The sequence below is a fragment of the Schistocerca gregaria genome, chromosome 2, assembly GCF_023897955.1.
Source record: "Schistocerca gregaria isolate iqSchGreg1 chromosome 2, iqSchGreg1.2, whole genome shotgun sequence".
In the NCBI taxonomy this organism is placed as follows: Eukaryota; Metazoa; Arthropoda; class Insecta; order Orthoptera; family Acrididae; genus Schistocerca; species Schistocerca gregaria.
Genome location: NC_064921.1, coordinates 581,869,346 through 581,888,784, shown reverse-complemented (window position 1 = coordinate 581,888,784; position 19,439 = coordinate 581,869,346). Strand labels below are relative to the sequence as shown.

The 19,439-nt window shown below is 40.6% G+C and overlaps 1 protein-coding gene across 1 annotated transcript in view; it reads left to right on the top strand.

Annotated features, from left to right (window-relative positions):
- Positions 1-19,439, top strand: part of LOC126333434 (uncharacterized) — a 144,512-nt gene that overhangs the window by 104,088 nt on the left and 20,985 nt on the right. The window contains exon 12 of the mRNA XM_049996735.1: positions 13,001-13,293. Coding sequence (XP_049852692.1) covers positions 13,001-13,293 — 293 coding nt within the window. The remainder of the gene's footprint in view (positions 1-13,000; positions 13,294-19,439) is intronic.

The window sequence follows — 19,439 nt, the reverse complement described above, 5'->3', positions numbered from 1 at the left end:
GTGATCTTGAATACATCATTTGTAATAATTTTCATTACCAAAAATACACAGATATAAATTTTGTTAATTAAATGTTGATGAAACTATGCCTCCCTTGCTCCATTTTTCACTGGTCTTTCTCATTAGTTTATTTTATTTTAATGTGCTACATGTCAGTTTTGAAATACTCCAGCTATACAGATAAATTTCACAGTGTTAGCTTAACACAACTCATCACTATCACACCCTGTCCTCTTCATACATTGTTCTCACTTCCAATTTCTATTTCTCTTCTCTTACCACTTGCAAGCCCCAGGGGGGTGGGGTGTCCCAACCCAGGTTCACCCCAGTCCAGACATAAAACCTAAATCTTGCCCCCTATAATTGAAATCTTAATTGTGTTAATAGTCACGTATAATACACAAATGACTTTTTATGATACTTTCTCCTAATTTTGATGCAGAGGGAGGAAGGAAAGGGAATCACAGAATAGATCTTCCATGCCAACTCGTATTCTGGAGGAAACCACCTTCTGCTGCTCTACTTTCATCTGTGCATGTTCTACATCTTCTTTTATTAATGATTTCAATTCACTGTTCTCTGTAAGTCATTTCTCATGAATTAACTATATCCATATTACTTGCAAATCTCTTCTATTCCCCATTATGATGATGAAGGGACTACTGTTATGACCAAAATGCTGAGTCCCTCATAAGTCCCACACTCCTCCTTCCCCTCTTTCTTCATTTACCCCGCTGTTTGTTTTGGCATACTCCACAATTTCTTTCACTTCATTATCTCACTTCTGCTACTAGACGGCAGACTACTCCGCACTGCATTTTATACTTATTTATGTTTACACTGTCTACTAGATAAATATACAAAATGAGGGACATACTAATCACTTGCATTCAGAACACCTTTTCAAATCATAAAATAACCACACATCTTATGCTGCTTTTATTTCATAATTACATGTTATGGTACAGTTTGACACAGGCCCCATAAATCTTTTTAATTTCTGTGATAAATGCTTAAAAAGAGATGGCAGACACTTGAGAAGTAGAATATGCATGCACCTAATTTTCTGTTGGTACCTGTTACTGTTGTGTCAGCATTAGACTGATGTGAATTCAGTAGTATACAATTAGAAGTCACAAAGGCAAACATTTCTTTAGTGACAATAGTATGATAAAAAAAAAAAAAACCCTGAAAAAGTTTGAATACATAGCAAAGTCCAACAGCAGCATAACCACAGTCCCCATCAAATAAGAGTCCAAAGCAAATGTCCAAAAATAGCAAAGATAACATCTCATTGCCCAGAAGGGAATAACTGCTCCCCAGTCTTCCTTGTGCAAGTGTAATATTTTAAATTAAATTTTTGTTTTAACCAAGCCAGGTGTAAAAACTGTAGAATGTTTGTGGAACCATTAAAACTTCGTGTGTAAATCTTACACAATTATGGGTTAAACAAGATTTGTAGTTTTGCATTTATATCTAGTAATATAGACCTTCTATACTAATAATAAATCTGTAGAGCAGTCACATCTGTCCATCTGTTTAAACACACTAATCTCCAAAACTACTAGACAGATTTTCATAGGGTTTTCACAGGTAACTTGAGCTCATATTGAGGCAACATATAGACTTTATTTTATCTTACTCAAATCGTGGAAAAAAGATATTGTAATTTAAAATTTGTAAATGCAAAAGCAACTGTGTTTGTTACATTTTTATGACGAAATCACTAAACTGATTGTGATGACATTTGATATGGGGATTATCTTGAACCCTGTCGAAGAATGTAGTCCATGGTCTAAGAGGTGAAGTAGGGATGTAACATCTTCTTTTTTACATCTGTAAAGATAAATTATTTGTTGCATGCTGTATATGTTGCGTAGTGTATGTGTTGTATAATATATAGCTACTTTAATAGCATATTGCATAGATTTCCATTTTTGTCCATCATGCTCCTCTGCATGCACTGCTCAGCAACGATGCTGTGTGTTGGGACAGTTGGGGAACAGGATTTGTTACCACAATGTTTAAAAATGCTCACACTAATATAAATTGTGTACTCATCTGATAACCTGAATTTTATCTGTCAGTCATTATTTATTTAAGTAAGCTCTCATGGTCATTTCCAGTGTTGCTTTACATAAAATTATAATCTTACTTACAGTTTTTCCACTTTGAAACAAACTTGACAGACATACACTAATGGAAATTGAAATAAGAACACCGTGAATTCATTGTCCCAGGAAGGGGAAACTTTATTGACACATTCCTGGGGTCAGATACATCACATGATCACACTGACAGAACCACAGGCACATAGACACAGGCAACAGAGCATGCACAATGTCGGCACTAGTACAGTGTATATCCACCTTTCGCAGCAATGCAGGCTGCTATTCTCCCATGGAGATGATCGTAGAGATGCTGGATGTAGTCCTGTGGAACGGCTTGCCATGCCATTTCCACCTGGCGCCTCAGTTGGGCCAGCGTTCGTGCTGGACGTGCAGACCGCGTGAGACGACGCTTCATCCAGTCCCAAACATGCTCAATGGGGGACAGATCCGGAGATCTTGTTGGCCAGGGTAGTTGACTTACACCTTCTAGAGCACGTTGGGTGGCACGGGATACATGCGGACGTGCATTGTCCTGTTGGAACAGCAAGTTCCCTTGCCGGTCTAGGAATGGTAGAACGATGGGTTCGATGACGGTTTGGATGTACCGTGCACTATTCAGTGTCCCCTCGACGATCACCAGAGGTGTACGGCCAGTGTAGGAGACTGCTCCCCACACCATGATGCCGGGTGTTGGCATTGTGTGCCTCGGTCGTATGCAGTCCTGATTGTGGCACTCATCTGCACGGTGCCAAACACGCATACGACCATCATTGGCACCAAGGCAGAAGCAACTCTCATCGCTGAAGACGACACGTCTCCATTCGTCCCTCCATTCACGCCTGTCGCGACACCACTGGAGGCGGGCTGCACGATGTTGGGGCGTGAGCGGAAGACGGCCTAACGGTGTGCGGGACCATAGCCCAGCTTCATGGAGACAGTTGCGAATGGTCCTCGCCGATACCCCAGGAGCAACAGTGTCCCTAATTTGCTGGGAAGTGGCGGTGCGGTCCCCTACGGCACTGCGTAGCATCGTACGGTCTTGGCGTGCATCTGTGCGTCGCTGCGGTCCGGTCCCAGGTCGACGGGCACGTGCACCTTCCGCCGACCACTGGCGACAACATCGATGTACTGTGGAGACCTCATGCCCCACGTGTTGAGCAATTCGGCGGTACGTCCACCCGGCCTCCCGCATGCCCACTATACGCCCTCGCTCAAAGTCCGTCAACTGCACATACGGTTCACGTCCACGCTGTCGCGGCATGCTACCAGTGTTAAAGACTGCATGGAGCTCCGTATGCCACGGCAAACTGGCTGACACTGACGGCGGTGGTGCACACATGCTGCGCAGCTAGCGCCATTCGACGGCCAACACCGCGGTTCCTGGTGTGTCTGTTGTGCCGTGCATGTGATCATTGCTTGTACAGCCCTCTCGTAGTGTCCGGAGCAAGTATGGTGGGTCTGACACACCGGTGTCAATGTGTTCTTTTTTCCATTTCCAGGAGTGTATTTATCGAGTAACATTCTGGGTTCATGGTGGTGGCATTGGCGACAATCTGTTGATGACTGTAGCAGCAAAAATCAGCATAAGTAGGATCGGCATTGATTCATGCTCTAGTTGAAAGTACTTAGTCGAAGAGGTGACACCCACACCAGGGGTGTCCACTCATACTCCAGTTCTGATCCTACCCCTGTGGACCTGAATAAAACTGTGTCTCTGAGAGATGTGAGGCTGCCCTGGACACCCAGAATATTAAGTTTCCTGCATCTGTTAAAAGAAGTATGACCTGTGTCAGTCCAAGTGTTGATTAGAGTATCGGTAAAAATTTTAAGTAAATCGGTCAGAACTTTTCAGCATTATGTAGTGTGTGTGTGTGTGTGTGTGTGTGTGTGTGTGTGTGTGTGTGTACTTTTTGTGCATGGTCTCCTTCAAATGTGTGGGTTTTTCTGCATTTGCCTTTTACGTATTGTACGTGTTCTCCTTTGAAATACTGTCCTCCACAGTTGATATACCAGTCCCAATGCCGTTTCCACTTCCCAAAGTAGTCTTGGTATGCCTCTTGCTGGATTGCATGAAACACCATCTGCGAATTTTCTTTTATCTCGTCTATCAATGCAAATCTTTCAGTAGGGTTTTCAACTTCAGAAATAAATAAAAAAAATAAATAAAATAAGTCCATAGGGGCCAGGTCTGGAGAGTACGGAGGATGAGGCAGCACAGTATTTCCTTTTTCTTTTGCATAGTTACACACTGACAGGGATGAATGTGTGGTTGTGTTATCATGATGTAAGAGCCATGAATTGTTTCACCTTATTTCAGGCCATTTTCATCTCACATTTTCTTGCAGGCCTCACTAAACATTTTGGTACTACCATCAATTAACAGTTTGTGCCTTTGGCTTGAATTCATGATGAACTAATCTTTCAAAGAAAAGTAAAACTATTAGCATGGCTTTGACGTTTGATGTGACCTGCAATGTGCTGTCGAAGTAGCTGTATTTTTTGGTATTGGAGAGCCTTTCCCAACCCATTGTGAAGATTGAATCATCTTCTCAATATCATAACCATAGTCTCACATCTCACCAACAGTTATGCTTCTCTTCAGGAACATCTCGTTCTCATTTGCATGATCCAAAAGCAATTCACGGATTGTGAGACGAAGATCTTTCTGGTCATGAGCCATGGGACAAACTTGGCAGGAACACTATGCAAGATGCTTTGTCAGGATTTCGGGACATGGTCCAACTGAAATGTTACATTCTTCTGCAATCTTTCAGACAGTCAAGCTTCGATTGGCATGCACAGTTTCATTGACATTCCTGACATGAGCATCATCGGTAGACGTCAGAGAGCATCCTGAACTAGGGTCACCTTTAACTTCTGTCGAGCCATTTTTAAACCATGTGAAACACTTGTAACACCAAGTATGACTTTAGCACTCACCACCATAGGCTTTCTGCATCATTTGTTGTGTTCCTGTAAAGATTTTCTTTAGTTTAAAGCAAAATTTAATGCAGACACACTGCTGCTGTAACTCTGCAACACAATGTTCTACTCAATATAACACTGAACAATAACTTATAGATGTACAATGATAAAACTTCTGACAGTAACACATTAAACCTCAGCATGGATGGCAACCACATTTTTCTCCAACACACCATTAGTGCAAAATTACAAGTATTCCAGAATTTTTTGAACAGACCTTGTATGTGGCGCATTTTCTCTGGTGTTTTGGCAGATATTTTATATTTCACTTTTGCAATATGCAGCTGGTGTCAGCCCAAACAAACCCTGCTCATCACCTTTCATGTGATTCCCAGTGTCGATTGAGTTTGTGAATTTGCTTCTTATTTCAGACAACATTATTTTTAAAACCTAATTTTATGCTCACATTTGATAGAGCACTACCAGAATAATCTACTGTGATATTTGTTGTACCAGTCTGTATTAACAGCAACAGTCAAACAAGAAGAATAATCAATAATCCATCAGCGCCTGAGCACATGCTTCAGCATGGTGGTAGCAGTCAGTGTGGGCTGTCACTGCTGAAATACTTATCATACCTGTTTTACTGTCTCTGTTAATAGATATCAGTAAAATGAACATCACGCTATACTAATTTTGAACATGTCTGTAAACTGGGCATTTAAAATTCCACTTTCAAATAATTTTGTTTGTAGTGGGAAACAAACACACTTTCATCAACTCTGAGCATCACGTGAAAGACGTAATGAGCAGCAACATAATGTGCAGCATTTGTTTGGGCTGACTGCAGATACATGTTGCAAAAACAAAATTGCAAATATCTGCCGAAACATCAAATAAAATGTGCCTGACGACTCTCAGGAGTGAGACTCTATGAAATTATATACTATATATATTTTACGTCTGCCTGATTGTTTATTAGAGTATTGTGCAAAACTTTGAAGCAAATTGGTCAGATACTTTCTAAGGCTTGTCTTCATGTAGTGGGATGGATTACCTTCATTCTATCCCCTAGAATATCACACATGTAAGTCCTCCTCCTTTAGTACATCTACCCTAAATCATACCATCTGACATATATTTTGAGTACTCCTCCTGTTCGGAACCAGTACCTCCTTCTCTTCTTTATTTTTCTTTACTTGAGACTCTGGTATTACTCCCTTGCAAATACAAAAATTGCAGCACCTGGTTGCATGTTTTTAAGTATCCATATATCCCATTGTAGCCAACAAACCACCACATTAAGTTATTCATTATAAAAATAATGTTAACTTATCATAAATATTACTTTAGCAGTCGCGAGAGCACATTAATATTGTTATTTTAACATTTATGTTAGTGTGTCATAACTTATTTTTGTGGTCAGCTATCTTGCCAACTCTTCCCCTCATCAATGTGATGTTGCTAACGGGGGAAAGGAAAATTCCTAAAGCAATGCAAACAGGAAAGGAATAATCTTTCACAATGAACTCAACTATATACTGGTGCGACTTATACTTGTGAATGCATAATCCTGATTTACAGCGAATGCATAATCCTGACTAAGTCCAGTAATGGATTTGAAAGTGTAATGTAAAAAAGAAGGGTCTCAATGAGGTCAAATGGAGAGAAAGAGAGGTTCGGTGCCCAAAGGAGGGAAGTGTGATTGGAAAGATAACATCAGGAATGCCAAGGCCGAAGTAGGAAAGAAGTTAGTCCTGAAACATACTTTTGCCATCCCCCATCCCAGGATCCATCCCTGAGTTTACTTCACTGGTGTGTCAGACAATAGAGAGGTTTGTCAATCTATCAGACCAGACACCATCATCTTCACCTCCACAAACTCAAAGATTCTGTCTAAGCACTGCGCTTTGTGAGTCAGTGTGGATTAAACATTGTGCTCTGTACATTTGAACCAAGTACATTCAAAGAACCTACATTAGATGTTGAAGCAGGTAAACACAGAAAAACTGCTTGAGCATACATTATGTATGATGATCTTCCCAAGTTGTAGAAGTTTTAACAATCTTTTTGCTTTGAATGAAAGTAGTGAAAGGGTTGTTGAAAGTCTGAAATGTCAAAGGAGTTAACACGTAATTACTTGAACCCAAATAAATAAAAATGGTGATGACATTCTCAACATAGAAAGGTATATATAGTCAAAATAATAATTAAACAATGGAAAATCCAGGATGCATTGTAACAATATTATGAAAAGGATAGTTGCTACTCACCATATAGCAGAGATGCTGAGTCATGGCAGCCATGGACCATAAGGAAACCACCTGACCTGTTCAAACACGACCACGAGCAAGTACTTGTTATTTAGTAAACATCATTTCTGGAATGGTCTCAAAATATCTTATATTTGTAGCTCTTACATATTCTGGAATTTTCAATGTTCATATAAATAGCAGCACTCTTTGTCCAGTAGTTCAGTTCTGTTCTGGCTTGTTGGTGTTTTAATAAGCATGCTTTCAGTGCTAAATGTTGTGTTTCATTGATGACCGTGCTTTCAGATTTGGATTCAGTTGTGGTTTCAACGCAACAAATATATTAATTCATGTGAAACAGTAGTACAGTGATTGGGGAGAGACCAGTGGAAATAGGTAAAGGGATTGGGAAAATGGGCAGGGGGTGGGGGGTGGTAACATATAAACCCATGTGTCAATGTGGTACCGGGACTGGGAATAGGGACGAGGAAAAGAGAGACAGTGAATGTGAAAATTGCCAAAGGGTCAGAATTGTGCATGACCAGCCACCGTGAGTGAGAGGTAAACCCAGAAAAGCACTTTACAGTCTATGTTAGTAATAATGTTCCACTAGGAATGAGTAAGGAAAGGCTAACAGTTATTTTTCTTTTTAATTTTTGGAACAATGGAAGATCCAGGGTGGAATGTAACAATATTATGAAAAGGATAGTTGCTACTCACCATATAGCAGCAATGCTGAATCGCAGATAGGCACAACGAAAAGACTGTCAGAAAATGAGCTGAAATTTGTTTTTGTTCTTCTGCAAATTCTCATTCGTACATTGTTTAATTTGTTTCGTCTCCATATTTACATTGTTCATTTACTTCATTCCTCACTCAATCACAATGGTTAATTACCTCAGAATGTAAATTGCCTTTTAAATGAATGTAGCGGATGTTTTTATTCTACAAGGGTGAGTCAAATGAAAACCTTAAATTTGTAATGACAGATCAAAATTTCTAGCCATTTTCCTGTAAGTTGGTAAGCGCACCACAAACAGCATGCAGAATGGCCTGTAGGTGGCAGCATAGTGCAGATGCACACATACCGTCGCAGTATCAGTATAAAGATGACCACCCCTCTTGCGACTTTCACCAGGGAAGAACAGTGTTCTGTTGTTCACTTTTTGCGTAGTGAAGGTGTGGAACCTATTGAAATTCATCGTCAAATGAAGGTTCAGTACGGTGATGCATGTTTGTCACAACAGCAAGTTTACGAATGGAGTAGGAAGTTCGCAAATGGTGTGACTTCAGTGGAAGATGCTCCTCGTCCAGGTCAGGCACTATGAGTTGTGACTCGACAGAACATTGCAGCAGTTGAAGCCATAGTGAAGGAAAACTGCCAAGTGACACTGAATGACAGTGCAGCATGTTTACAGATTAGTCATGGCTCAGCACAACACATTGTGCATGATGTGCTCCAGTTTCACAAAGTGTCTGCAAGATGGGTGCCACGGCAATTGACTTCTGAAATGAGAGAACAACCTGTTTATGCTTGCAAAGAACTTCTTCGGTGCGTTGAACGAGAAGGTGATGGCTTCCTTGCAAGAATCGTTACTGTGGACGAAATCTGGGTTCACTTCCACCAACTGGAAACCAAGAGAGCAAGCAAGGAATGATGCCATTCCTCGTCACCAAACCCAAAGAAGTTTCGAACAGAACCATCAGGAGGGAAGGTTATGCTGACTCTCTTTTGGGACAAAAAAGGCGTCATTTTGGATCATTACATGCCTAGAGGGACCACTGTCACCAGTGCATCATACACAGATCGCCTAAAAAATCATCTGCAGCCTGCAATCAAATCAAAGAGATGTGGATTGCTGTCAGCAGGAGTCCTTTTGCAACATGACAATGCAAGGCCCCACACTGCCCGTACAACAGTTGCAACAATCACAGACCTGCATTTTGAGTGTCTTCCTCATCCACCATACTCACCAGACCTTGCCCCAACTGATTTCCATATGTTTTGTCCACTCAAAGACGCAATGGGAGGAAAGAAGTTCCGTTCTGATGAATAGGTACACCATGCGGTGCATGAGTGGTTGCGCGGACTACCAAAAGAATTTTTTTCTAAAGGATTTTACGCACTTCGTAAGTGCCGGAAGAGTTGCATTGAGTGTGGGGGAGATTATGTTGAAAAGTGATACAGCTTTGTACCGCTTCTGCACAATAAATAATTTTAAAAAATATTTAAGGTTTTCATTTGACTCACCCTCGTAGTATTTTTCTACTTACCCGAGACTTTTCTTAACATGGCTCAGCAATATTTTCTTCAAACTTATTAATCTGTTGATATACCTTCTCATAAGTTATACGTAATTTGTCAGTTAGTGTAGTAATTAACTGGCCTACAGTAGCATTTATCTCAGTAAAAGTGTTTTCAAACCTAACACTTTGAGCATTTAAATTAACATTTGTTGGTTCTTTCACTGTTTTCAGATCAGTCACTCGCTGTCCCATTTTGGGATTTAGGTCAGAAATATCTCATAAAATTTCTTCAATCCTTCTTGTTAAAACTGTCATAAAGTCCAACTAATAATACTTGAACCATACTTCCCCAGTTCACAATAATTACCAACTCTTGCTTTGTAAATCACTTCTTAAAATTAGCTCGGTTCTCTTTCAACATGCAATATCATGTAAGACAGAAAAAATAAAATGCAACTCATCTGTCTATGTTGTGCAGCATGCTGCATCATAATGTGAACTGCAGTGCATCATCTTATCTGTCGGTGACGCTGTGATGTAGTTGTGGAACTGTCTCCCACACTGCAAATTTCTGTGCAGTTTATTGGTCAGTCATTGCGATTATTTGCTGTCTGCCAAAGCAGATGGCTGTCAATCTTCCATTTCATCATCTTAAAAAAAATCCTCTTTGTTTGATAAAATGCTGTGACTTTCAATTGCATGTCATCAGCTACAAATTTCTTTGTAATAACTGCTTTTTAGAATGATAAAATGCGGTGACTTTTAATTGCATGTCATCAGCTACAAATTTATTTGTAACAACTGCTCTTTAGAATGTAAATTAACGTGCGCTCTTCCTTTCTTCAATGAATTATTTATTTGGTTACCAGTGGTAATGGTACAATCTCACGATAATTCTTCATCTAAAGTGGGTTATTCTTCTTAAATACTTTCCTCGAATAATCTCCACTACCAGTTTTTGTTTTGTATTTTCTGTTTTTATCACACATAATGCTGTACATTAGTCTAATCCAAAGTTTACGTTTCCGTTACGCTTCCAGCCATCAACTTGATCCATGTCCGGCTCTTCAAGTCACAAATGTGTTGTACTGGCATTGAAATATTAATTCAGTTCTTCTTACATTTATTCTTGACCTGGATGCCCTTTGGCTCGCATATTTCTGATCAATTTATAGTTGTGTTCCTGTTAAAGACTGTTGCACTACATTTTTAATCACTACCGCATAACCCATGCAGTCCACCTTGAATTAATAACACATGTATTGACTTCTCCATTATATATGCAAGAAATTATGGTAAATAAAATAGAAAGAAACTTCCACATGGGAAAAATATATTAAAACAAAGATTCCAAGACTTACCAAGCGGGAAAGCGCCGGTAGATAGGCACAATGAATAAAACACACAAACACACACACAGAATTTCGAGCTTTCGCAACCGGCGGCTGCTTCGTCAGGAAAGAGGGAAGGAAAGGAAAGATGAAAGGATGTGGGTTTTAAGGGAGAGGGTAAGGAGTCATTCCAATCCCGGGAGCGGAAAGACTTACCTTAGGGGGAAAAAAGGATAGGTATATACTCGCGCGCTGCGCGCGCACACACACACACACACACACACACACACACACACACACACACACACACACACACATATCCATCCATACGTACACAGAAACAAGCAGACATATGTCATATGTGTGTGTGTGTGTGTGTGTGTGAGTGTGTGTGTGTGTGCGCGTGCGCGCGAGTATATACCTATCCTTTTTTCCCCCTAAGGTAAGTCTTTCTGCTCCCGGGATTGGAATGACTCCTTACCCTCTCCCTTAAAACCCACATCCTTTCATCTTTCCTTTTCTTTCCCTCTTTCCTGACGAAGCAGCCGCCGGTTGCGAAAGCTCGAAATTCTGTGTGTGTGTTTGTGTGTTTTATTCATTGTGCCTATCTACCGGCGCTTTGCCGCTTGGTAAGTCTTGGAATCTTTGTTTCAATATAAGAAATTATGGTAAGACGCACTAACAGTGCTCAACATCAACTGTAGAATGAATCTCAGAAATCATATTTCATTTGTTTCTCGGAGCTTAATTCTCCACTGTTCATGTATATTTGCCGCATCTTCAAGACAGGCCAGCAATTCCTGAAACTTTTATTTTCATGTCCAGGCAGGTACTCCCTCTCTCGAAGTTACTGCAATTGCTGTCCTACGTTGAAGATGTGCATCGTGCCTCGACATGGCTCATCCACATGCAAATAAAAATAACAATACTATACAATACCTGTACCTATATATTCAATAGTTCATTTTCTATCTTAATTGCGAATATCATATAGTGATAAGAAAGCATATGGATACACGTCACTTGTTTAAAATGATTAGTGCTAGCTCGGTACTGTTACAAGAGCCCCACTGTTTTCAGAATGTGCTGTGCTTTTTCATGCCAGTATACATATTAATAAGTGGTTTAAATCATACCACTTGGTGTACTGGCATTTGAACACTTCTTTCTCTTAGTCTGCACAACAATCATAAATTTATTGAATGTAGGGGGCATTTTTCTACCTAGGCTGTATTTATTTAGACTTGTGCCATAACATATGCATGAAAATGGCTGTGTATTCACACATTGTGCTACAAACTGTGCTGCCATAAGTGAACCGAATACCTGTTAAACCATCAAGTACAGTAAACCTACACGAACAGTAGCACATTGTTTGAATACACTGTCGTCTTCGTGTGTGTGTCACCTTGTTCTAATCAATCTGTTCAGATACTGCAGTATGTGGAATTGCAATATTCTCACAAAAAAGTGAAACTCTGTTTATGTTTAGAGATGTGTGTACTTTATGTTAATATACAGTATGTCTAAAGTAAGAATTGTTGCTGATGAAATTGATACGAAAGATTTAGTAAAACATGTTTGAGTTGTTGCTGCCAGTATTTTAGGTAGTGCCCTGTACTTCCAATCCATTTGTATTTTTAATATTATTCTCCAACATTCCATGTACCGGGTGGTTCTAATTAAAATGCAGCTTCTCATGGGTATGCAGTATGGGCTGTAATTGTCATACGGCAGTGGAACTTGATAGATATGCTAATGTGTAATTGATTTACACTAGAAAAAAATTAGTTCCAATTTTGGCCATTAGGTGCAAATCTGTCTGTGTACAGCATCTTTTCTACATCTCTGATGAACAAATTGTGTAAGCAGCAGTTAATAATAAAATCAGTGTTTATGCCTTTCTTACTTGTTTGACCTTTTCTGCCCATGTACCATTCCTAATATGTTACATATGGGAACATTTCTATGAGTCTTTCTTGCATTTGCAGCACCAGATTTGCACATGGTATGGATATGACATGTAATGTACGATGGAGCAGAAAAAAATACTGTTTTTAAATTATATATTAATGTTAAAATGCATTGCTTGTGCGTAAATGTATTTTAACCTGTTGTTTTATTCATCTTCCAGGTGCAGCTTGTACCAGTAATTCTGGATCTCTGCCTGACAATAGTTTTACGAGCTGAATTATCGTTGATTGGCAGTGTGTCTGAGATGGTAGACATTTCAGATATATGCCTGCAGCTGCTTATGGCAATGATGATAAAATGGGAGGTTCATGTCATGGATCGTGTGCCACTTTTGCTTCTATGTGTGAGAAATTTGATTTCTGCTATTGCTGAAAGAGCGGATGTCACATGTAATCATGAGTATTCTGTGTCGGAATTGACAATGTTAGCTACATGCTGCCACAAACTTGAAAAGTGAGTAACATTTTAATGTTATCTGTACCAAACCAGGTTTTATGAATGATGTGTTGGTTCTGACTTTCTCACATCTAAATTGTGAAAACTATATATTTCAACTTATTACTTCAAAATTATTTTCAGATGCAAATATATTAGAATGTAAGTAATTCAGGAGAATAGTAGAGATGTTGAGTCATCCAAAGGCACACAAACAAGACTGAAAATTTGGATGACACCTCAAAGGGAGACAGCAAGTATACAATATAGGAATTCAGGGCAGAGATGCTACAGGTGAACTCAGTCAACAGAACTGGTGGGTTTGTCCAGCAGACAACGGGGATGATGTGGGTGGGTGGGGGGGTCAGAAGAATGGAAGACGATGTGGCTGCAGGGGATTACCTGAGGTTGAGGTCAGGAATAAAGAGAACGAAGGATGTTTTGCATGGGTATCTCCCATTTGCGTAGTTCAGAAAGGCTGATGGTATGGGCAGGGATCCATATGGCACAGTTTGTAAAGCAACCATTGAAATCGAGCATGTTGCGTTCAACGGTATGCTCTGCAACTGAGTGACGAATGCTGCGCTTGGCCACAGTTTAGCAGTGGCTTTTATTTTGGGTGGATAGTTTGTTGGTGGTAATGCCCACCTAAAATACCTTGCAGCAATTGCAGCAGAGCCGGTACATGACATGGCTGCTTCAAGAATGGCCCTGCCTCTGTTGGGATAGGATAAGGCTATGACTAGACCAGAGTAGGATGTGCTGAGTGTTTGAATTGGACATATCTTGAACCTGGCTCTTCCACAGGGGTACGACTCATGTGACAAGGCTTTGGGATCGGGTGTGGCATAAAGATGTGCATGATGGATGGGTAGCAGACTATCACTTTAGGACGGGTGTGAAGAGTTGTGGGTAAGATGTCCATCATCTCAGGGCACAATGATAGCTAGTGTAAGCCATGATGAGGACATGCTCTTGTCAACCAGCACCTCCAATCAATTGCCTACAGCATATCCTCATATAATTAAAGATACAAACTGCTCCCTTTACTGACTCTTGACCATGCCCACCCCATTACCCACTGGATCGCTATTCGCTAGTGTTGATTCTACCTCCCTGTACACCAACATCCCCTTTGCCAATGGCCATGCTGCTATTCAGCACTACCTCTCCCAACGTCCTTCTTGCTCCAAGCTATATACATCTACCCAGTTACATCCTCACATGTACTTACTTTCCCTTTGAGGGGAAGACACATTTTAAAAAATCCGCAGCATAACCATTGACACATGGATGGTTCCCTCCTATGTCATTCTGTATGTGGGCTATCTAGAAGAAACTTTCCTAACCTCACAAAACCCCAAACGCCTTGTCTGTTTCAAGTTCATTGATGGGCCAAGAAATCCTGTTGGAGTTCTCCACGGCCTTCTCTACTGTTCCCTTCACCCCAGAGCTGGCTCCTTGTAGACTGGAGCAGGTGCCGTGAGCTGCACTTTGAACATCACAGCCAGTGAAGAACCAATGGCTACCCGGGCACCAGTTTTCTACTTCTACTGGTAGTTCTATGCTTGTACTGAGAGTTCTGTGTTGCTCATTGGTGCAAAACATCTCTCCTAGTTGTTGATAGTTTGCTCTGCTGGCGAACATTCAGTGTATATAGACACACATCCATGCCAGGCCTCTACTTACTGCTAGCTATGGCCATAGCAGTTGTCAACAGCGTAGCAGTTCTTCAGAATAAGTTGAGTACAATATATTTATTCAAACTGTCTTTGTGTCAGCTAATCTTTTGCTTTCCTGTTCAGATTCTTACAGCAACAGATCTTTGGCTACCTTCCACCCATTTGTGGTTACCAGTGTGCAACAAAACACTAACAATCAACATTACCTACATTTTGGAAGCTGTTATCGCGCCCACACCAAAAAAATCCCTCCCATATCATCTGGCCATATGTGGATGATGCCTCTACAGCACGAGAGTTCCCTTGCCTAGGTCTCATTAAGGCCTTCGCAGGCAGGCACTATCGCCCAAACCTAGCCCTCAAACACAGTTTCTCATGCCATGTCCTCATACACCCATAATCCTCCAACCACCCTTAAGAACTAGTTGTAAAGGAGCACATCACTGATCACTCATCATCCCAGACTGGAGCAACTTAACCATGTTCATTGCCGGAGCTTTGACTATTTGTTGTCATTCCCACAATTGAGAGACATCCTACCCACAGTCATTCTACCCCTCCTAAAGTGGTATTCCGCTGCCCACCCAACATACACAATATCCTGATCTGTCCCTCTGCCACACCAATTTCCAACCCTTTGCCACATGGGTCACATCCCTGCATAAGACCCAGGTGCAAGACCTGCCTAATTACCCAGCCAGCACTTCCTGTTCCAGTCCTGTCGCAGGCATATCCTGTCCCAGCAGAGACAGGGCCGCCTGTAAGCAGCCATATCGTATACCAGCTATGCTGCAATTTGTGCACTGCATTTTATGTGGGTATGACTAACCAAAAATCTGCTTGAACAAATGGCCACCGCCAAATTGTGACCAAGAGCACAGTTCACCATCCAGTTGCAGAAGACGCTGCTGAACACAACATGCCCTTTTCCAGAGACTGCTTCAGAATCTGTGCCTTCTGGATCTTTCCTCCTAACCTCAGCTTTTCTTAATTACATAGATGGCAGCTACCTTGGTAGCACATCCTTTTTTCCATAATACTGCTGGCCTCAATCTCTGCTAACCACCAGCACCCTGACCCACTTCCTCAAAATCTCCACTTGATCGATCTGTTACCTCTCCTTCAGTCATCTTGATTGTGTACTGCACAAACCCAACAGTCCTGGAGTCTCATGTCTATCCTGCATCATCTCTCTGCTGTCTCCCTGTGACCCAACAACTAACTTTCCCCAACCCTCCCTCCCATTCCCTGCCTCCGTTGTCACCTCACCCATTCCATCAGACACCACCACTCACCTCTAGTCCACCCGCCAAACTCACTCTCTCTCTCTCTCTCTCTCTCTCTCTCTCTCTCTCTCTCTCTCTGTCTCTCTCTGTGTGTGTGTGTGTGTGTGTGTATACACACAATACCTCCACTATTGAGTGAATTGTTCTCGGTACTCCTAAATCACTTATATGCAGATACAGTAGTGACATGTCAGCTTGTTATGATTAAATATCTGACATTGTATCTCTAAACGACTACTTTTTAAAGAAATGTAACAATAACCAATTAGGGAGAAATGAGAAATTTACGGAATGAAATTTTCACACTGTAGTTGAGTGTTCACTGATATGAAACATCTTGGCAGATTAAAATTGTGTGTCAGACGAGTCTCAAACTCAGAATATTTGCCTCCTGTGGGCAATTTTCTCTTACAGGTGAGCTACTCATGACCACCCTCACAGAGTTACTTTCTTCAAAACCTCATCTCTTTCCTTCCAAACTTCATGCAAGTTCTTCTGCAAAACTTGTAGGACTAGTGCTCCTAAAAGTTAGGATAGATCACTTACCTGCAAAAGGCGAAGGTTTCATTTTTGATACTTGGTGCTGCACATAGTTTTAACCTGCCAAGAAGCTTAAAGAAAAATTTAGTATGCTTAAAGTTAGTATTTTGAAAAACTGAAATCAAATGATGATCCATTTTTTAAGAGATTTATAAAAGGCAGATAATTTGTTTGAAAGTTAAGAATTTCTCCAACTTACATTATTTTTATTTTAGTATGCTACATGTTTGGTGATTCTGTTTGTGCAGTTTCAGCCTTTTTTAATTCTGTGTAATATTGGTGTTACTCTCATTTTTCTTCCTGATGACAGTGTATGAATGGCACACAATAAGTATTGTAAAATATTTGTTTCTCAGCCAGTTTTGGTTTAAAGAATGCAGAATTTGTTGTGAGGCATCATGGAATATTCCCACCTCAGCCCCTGTAGTTTATAAAGTTCTGATAGTTGATGGTGCTACTTGTAGCCTTCAAAATGGTGTCTGTAATGGAGGTGCTTTCCAAGCAGAGAGCTGTAATTGATTTTCGTTAGGCAGAAAACCAGAGCATTGTGGATATTAATAGACATTTGCAGAATGTCGACAGGTACCTGGCAGCGAAAAAAAGCATGGTGAGTCTTTGTCAGGATTGCGCAAACCTGTCGGATCGCTAGCGTGCCGGCTGGCCACATGCAGCTGTGACTTTTGCAGTGTTGAATATGCAAACACACTCATTTGAGATGATTGATGGATCACAATGAAACACCTCGCTGCACAAAAGGATGTCTCTATTGGTAGTGTTGTCACACTCGTCCACTAGTTTTGGTACTCAAAGGTGTGTGCCTGCTGGGTTCCTTGCTGCCTAACAGAAGAGCATAAAGAGCAACGAAAGACCATATGAGCCGAGCTGATAGTGTGATATGAGGTTGATTGTGACAATTTTTTCTCAAACATCATCACGGGCAGTGAAACATGGGTTCATCACTTTGATGTAGAAACAAACATCACCTCTTCTCTGAAGAAGAAAATGTTGAAAGCTTCACCTTTAGCCAGTAAAGTCATGGCGAGGGTCTCCCGGGACTCTGAAGAGGTTATTCTGTTTGATGTGTTCCCCCCTCCCCTGTCATGGTGAAATGATCAACTCTGAAGTGTATTGTGCTTCAGGAAATTGAAGAAATTACTCCAGTATATTTGTCACCACAGAAATGCAACAAACTTCTCCTTCTCCATGACATAGCAAGGCCTCACACAAGTTTACACATCTGAGAGGAGATCACAAAACATCCTTGGACTGTTTTTCCTCATCCACCCTACAACACAGATCTTGCACCTTCCGAGTTCCATCTGTTTGGCCCAATGAAGGATGCACACTGTGGGAAGCAGTACATGGCTGATGGGGATGTTATTGATGCAGCAAGACATTGGTTCTTATGTCAACCAATAGAGTGCTACCATGCAGGCACGCAGGCCCTCCAAGTAAGGTGGTGTAAGGCCGTCACATTGAACAACGATTATATTTAAAAATATGATTTTTTTAAAACCAGAAAAGTGGGGAATAATATGGTGCATTGAAATCCTAAGTAAAAGCAACCTGCTTGTAGGGAAAAAGAAAGTGTTGCATTTCTTATTGGATACCCGCCATATTTTCTTCTGTATTGTAAATAAACACACATGAACATTCAGTATATTCTGCCATATTTAACTTCATATTTTAATTCATGTCACAGCATACTCTTTGTAAAAATGTTATGATAAACTTCTCTTACATTTCCCTTATGTATCTTGCAGAAGGGCATCTATCATTACATTGACACTATGTGCAGATATAGAACTTCCTCAAAACATTGTGTTTCCATAACATACCGGAATGTCATTAGCCATAAAACTATATCATGAAGGTTATGTTCCTGACATTAAATCTCTCACCAATTATCTCGGAACAACTACTGAAACTTTGTTGGTGGAATGAATATCCATCTTGCATTGTATATGATGACATTGTGATCTTTTTTTTTTTGGGGGGGGGGGGGGGGAGGATGAAGGAGGTTTGAATAATGAAGATTTTGTTTGTATAATGAATGAAGATAGACAAAAGATGAGACAATTAAAAAGAGAGGAGAGGTGCTGCAACGAAAAGGGGTGATGTATGCATTTAGAGTTGCATCTATCTATCTGCTAAACCTAGGTCTCATGCTTTTCACTGAGCCAAGATGTCAGTGGACTAATATCAGTTCACAGTTTGGTATTATATGGCATACTAAGAGTTTACAATGGGAGAAAAGAGTGATTAACAGATTTTTTTATAAATTTTTTTTGTGGAGAGTTAACAGTGATTTGCAGAAATGACCTAAACAGGACTGTTGACGTAACTTTACCACATTGTTGGAATTTAACCCTACTGGAGACAACAATAAACTAAACATTGTTTTGTACACAATATCCTGTGGGAATGTAGTGGTGTGTCTCGGGAAGATGTATTCAATATCATCCTTACTGTGGCTCTCATTTTTTCGAGTTCAATTAAGTGCCTGGCAGAGCGTTCATTGAACCACCTTCACAATTCTCTATTATTCCAATCTCGTATAGTGCATGGAAAGAATGAATACCTATATTTTTCTGTACGAGCTTTGATCGTTTCTCCCTATGTAGGTCCGTGTCAACAAAATATTCTCGCATTCGGA